The following is a 3,346-nucleotide window of genomic DNA, read 5'->3' as shown; positions in this document are numbered from 1 at the left end:
ATAAAATTAATACAAATTATAAGGTGATATAATTTCATATATTTATTTAAATTAACGATTATAATTGATTAATAATTTTGTATTCTAACTATTAAAGTTTAATTAATTTTGTAGCCATGATTTCACGGGTTATAAACTATTTTACAATATATAAATAAAAAAAAACATTTTAAATGGAAAGAGAAAATTAAAAAATCTTTAAAAAATAACATGTGAAATGATCATTTTCAAAAGTATAATAATTAAATTCATCTTTCGCAGTACCGTGGACCGTAGACTTTGTGTGAATACTGATTAATTGATTATAAGAGCATCGACGCCTGAATTCATGCTCGCCCTCAATGGCTGCGGCTTTTCTTTTCCAAGTGCTTGCTTTTGTGTTACTAACCCATACACCATTGATATCTCCCTCTCCAACTTCTCCTTCGCCACCACTGGTATTAAACCCTGGTTCATCTCTCTCAGTGGAGAACAAAAATGACATTTTGATCTCACCAAACGGCCTTTATACAGCCGGATTTTACAGTGTTGGAGAGAATGCATATTGTTTTTCAGTATGGTTTACTAAACCACTCGCAGATGGAAGTCACACCATTGTTTGGATGGCTAATCGAGATGTACCAGTTAATGGAAAACGTTCAAAGCTTTCCCTCCTAAAAACTGGAAATCTGGTTCTGAGAGATGCAGATCAACCGTTGCCAATATGGACCACAACTATAAGAGATTCAACAGAATCAGCTCAGTTGAAAATGAATAACTCAGGAAATCTTTATCTTCAAAATCATGATAATCAAATTATTTGGCAAAGCTTTGGCTCCCCAACAGATACCCTTCTTCCCGATCAACAGCTTACGAAAGATACACCACTTGTTTCTTCAAGAAGCTTAACAAACTACTCTTCGGGGTTCTACAAGCTCTTTTTTGACAACGATAATGTCATTAGACTTGTGTATAATGGACCTAAAGTTGCAGGCGTTTACTGGCCATCTCCTGAGCTACGTGCATGGGAATCTGGAAGGTCCACTTATGGTAGCCGAAGGATTGCTACCCTTGATTTCTCTGGTCGTTTCATCTCAAGTGATAGTCTTTTCTTCAACACATCGGATGCTGGAATTCAGCCATTGAGAAGGTTGACTATGGATGTTGATGGTAACTTCCGTGCATACAGTCTTGATGAGATCAGAGGAGTATGGCAAGTTACATGGCAAGCTATGTCCGAAAGTTGCAGAATTCATGGAAGTTGTGGAGAAAATAGTACGTGTTCTAACAATCCTACACATGGTACGAAGTGCTCCTGTTTACCAAATCACAAAATGATCAATCACACAGATTGGTCATACGGTTGTGAACCAGAATTCGAGCCGACATTATGTGATAATGGCGAAGATAATTTCCTAGAACTTCCTCACACCGATTTTTATGGCTATGATGCTAAATACATGCCGAATATAACACTAGATGGGTGTAAGCAACAGTGCTTAAACATCTGCAATTGCAAAGGGTTCCAGTTCAAATACGATAGAACCAAAGGGATTTTTCTTTGTTACGCAAAGTTTAAGTTGGTGAATGGATTCTCTTCGGTGAGTTTTAATGGTTCCATGTATCTAAAGCTACCAAAAACTCTACCCATATCTTCAATTAACAACAACGTTGTTCAGCGATTCACCTTAAACTGCAGTGAGATACCAACAATCCAACTTCCTAGAGCTTATGATAAGAACCCAAATGAAGATTCCATTAAGTCCCTGAAAATATTTACATATGTATTTGGAACACTGGAGATCATATGCATTATGTACTTCTTTTATAAAACCCGAAATCCATACAACAAATCACAAGGTTACCTCCAAGCTGCTACAGGGTTTAAGAGATTCAGCTATGCAGAATTGAAGAAAGCAACTAAAAATTTCAGCAAAGAGATAGGGAAAGGAGGTGGCGGAATTGTGTACAAAGGAGTATTGTCAGACAATCGAGTTGCAGCGATCAAGCGTCTTAAACAAATTAGCAACAACCAAGCTGAAGCCGAACTTCTAGCAGAGATAAGTACTCTTGGGAAGCTAAACCACATGAATTTGATCGAGATGTGGGGATATTGCGCTGAGAAAAATCACAGATTGTTGGTTTACGAGTACATGGAGAATGGATCATTGGCTCAAAATTTACATTCCAAGAAACTAGATTGGAGTAAGAGATTTGACATTGCAATAGGCTCTGCAAAAGGCTTAGCTTATCTACATGAAGAATGCTTGGAGTGGGTTTTGCATTGTGATGTTAAGCCTCATAATATATTGCTCGATAGTGATTTCAAACCCAAGGTGGCGGATTTTGGATTGTCGAAGTTATTGGAAAGAGATGGAACGTGTAATTCAGAGTTTAAGAAAGCAAGAGGCACAAGAGGTTACATGGCTCCAGAATGGTTGTTTATCAATCGTCCAATAACCTCAAAAGTTGATGTATATAGCTATGGTGTTGTGATGTTGGAGATGATAACGGGTTGTAGCCAAAGAAGTGATCTAAGTGGGCAATCTGAGAGAAAGCTTGCGAACTGGGTGAAGGAAAAGATAGTAGCAGCTGGTGGAAAGAATGACTGGATTGCAGAAGTTGTAGATGTTAATGTCAATGGCGAATATAACATGCGTAGAATGGAAATTTTGATTATGCTAGCGTTACAGTGTTCAGAGGAAGATGAAGATGCAAGACCAACTATGAGCCAGGTTGTGGATTTGCTGCTGCATGTTAAAGAAGATGATTAAAAGAAGTTGGAGCTCTGTGTTATTAATTTGTATGTGATATAAAATTACTTTCTCATTCAAGGATCTATGTCAACTAGTACGTATGTAAGTGCACATTATACAGAAAAATGGTTGTAAAAAATGTTCAGATACGAGAAGGTTTTTTACTTTTATTCATATTAAAATTGGATTAATCTCAAGATCTTAGATATATCGTATAAAGCTGACTACCATGTTACTAACTGTTAATCTTCAATAATTGTTGTACGCACCCAATCTAATTAGCTGTCGCAACTTGTTTGTCATAATTGCCTTAGCACGAATGAGATCGATGTGAATCTAATTGGCCTTGGATATGGGACAGGATGTATCAAATTTTAATATAATTAAACATCTTGTGCAAAATTTCAACCAGCTTTTTAAGGCATCAGAACTAATAATTCCTAATAAAACAAAATGTAGGTCAGCATTAATAGCTGATGGCAATAAGTCAAATGAGCCAAAAATGATTAAGGAACCAATGAGCCGCCATTGACCAGAAAAGTCGTAAAGTTGACATTAGATTTTCAACTATAATTAGATGCGAATAAATAATTAACTGTTTGCTTTTTATT

The 3,346-nt window shown here is 36.5% G+C and overlaps 1 protein-coding gene across 1 annotated transcript; it reads left to right on the top strand.

Annotated features, from left to right (window-relative positions):
- The first annotated feature begins 282 nt into the window (after positions 1 to 282).
- Positions 283 to 2,905, top strand: LOC145096936 (putative receptor protein kinase ZmPK1). The gene has a single exon (XM_079034328.1). It carries the CDS (start codon positions 342 to 344, stop codon positions 2,751 to 2,753), a length of 2,412 nt encoding a protein of 803 aa, XP_078890454.1. The 5' UTR covers positions 283 to 341; the 3' UTR covers positions 2,754 to 2,905.
- The last annotated feature ends 441 nt before the right edge of the window (positions 2,906 to 3,346 follow it).

The sequence above is a fragment of the Lactuca serriola genome, chromosome 4 (genome assembly GCF_051521515.1).
Source record: "Lactuca serriola cultivar US96UC23 chromosome 4, Lser_US96UC23_V15, whole genome shotgun sequence".
Taxonomy (NCBI): Eukaryota; Viridiplantae; Streptophyta; class Magnoliopsida; order Asterales; family Asteraceae; genus Lactuca; species Lactuca serriola.
Note: the sequence above shows the minus strand (reverse complement) of the source record. Positions and strands in the feature narration are given on the sequence as shown.

Coding starts and splice junctions, on each gene's coding strand:
- LOC145096936 (XM_079034328.1), top strand. CDS start 342: ATGGCTGCGGCTTTTCTTTTCCAAGTGCTTGCTTTTGTGTTACTAACC.